This window comes from Plasmopara halstedii (assembly GCF_900000015.1).
Source record: "Plasmopara halstedii genome assembly, contig: Scaffold_1561, whole genome shotgun sequence".
Taxonomy (NCBI): domain Eukaryota; phylum Oomycota; class Peronosporomycetes; order Peronosporales; family Peronosporaceae; genus Plasmopara; species Plasmopara halstedii.
Window position 1 is genome coordinate 742,093 of NW_020188473.1, and position 210 is coordinate 742,302.

Here is a 210-nt window from a genome sequence, read left to right on the forward strand (position 1 = left end):
TAAGGACAGGATACTACTGGCCAACTATGAAAAGGGATGCTGTGGAGTATGCTAAGAAGTGTGATCCTTGTCAAAGACACAGCAATATCCTTCATCAGCCGGCTGAATTTCTACATCCTATACCATCCTCTTGGCCATTCATGAGATGGGGGATGGATATAGTTGGCAAGCTCCCTAAAGCACCTGGTGGAAAAGTATTTATGCTTGCCA

General features: G+C 44.8%; 1 protein-coding gene across 1 annotated transcript in view; it reads right to left on the minus strand.

The window, feature by feature from the left end:
* Positions 1-198: 198 nt before the first annotated feature.
* PHALS_01565 (CRN-like protein) overlaps positions 199-210 on the minus strand; it is a gene marked incomplete at both ends in the record, with an annotated part of 408 nt that continues 396 nt past the window's right edge. Inside the window, one exon of the mRNA XM_024715981.1 lies at positions 199-210. This exon is cut by the window's right edge and continues 396 nt beyond it. Within this exon, the coding sequence (XP_024581625.1) occupies positions 199-210 (12 nt within the window).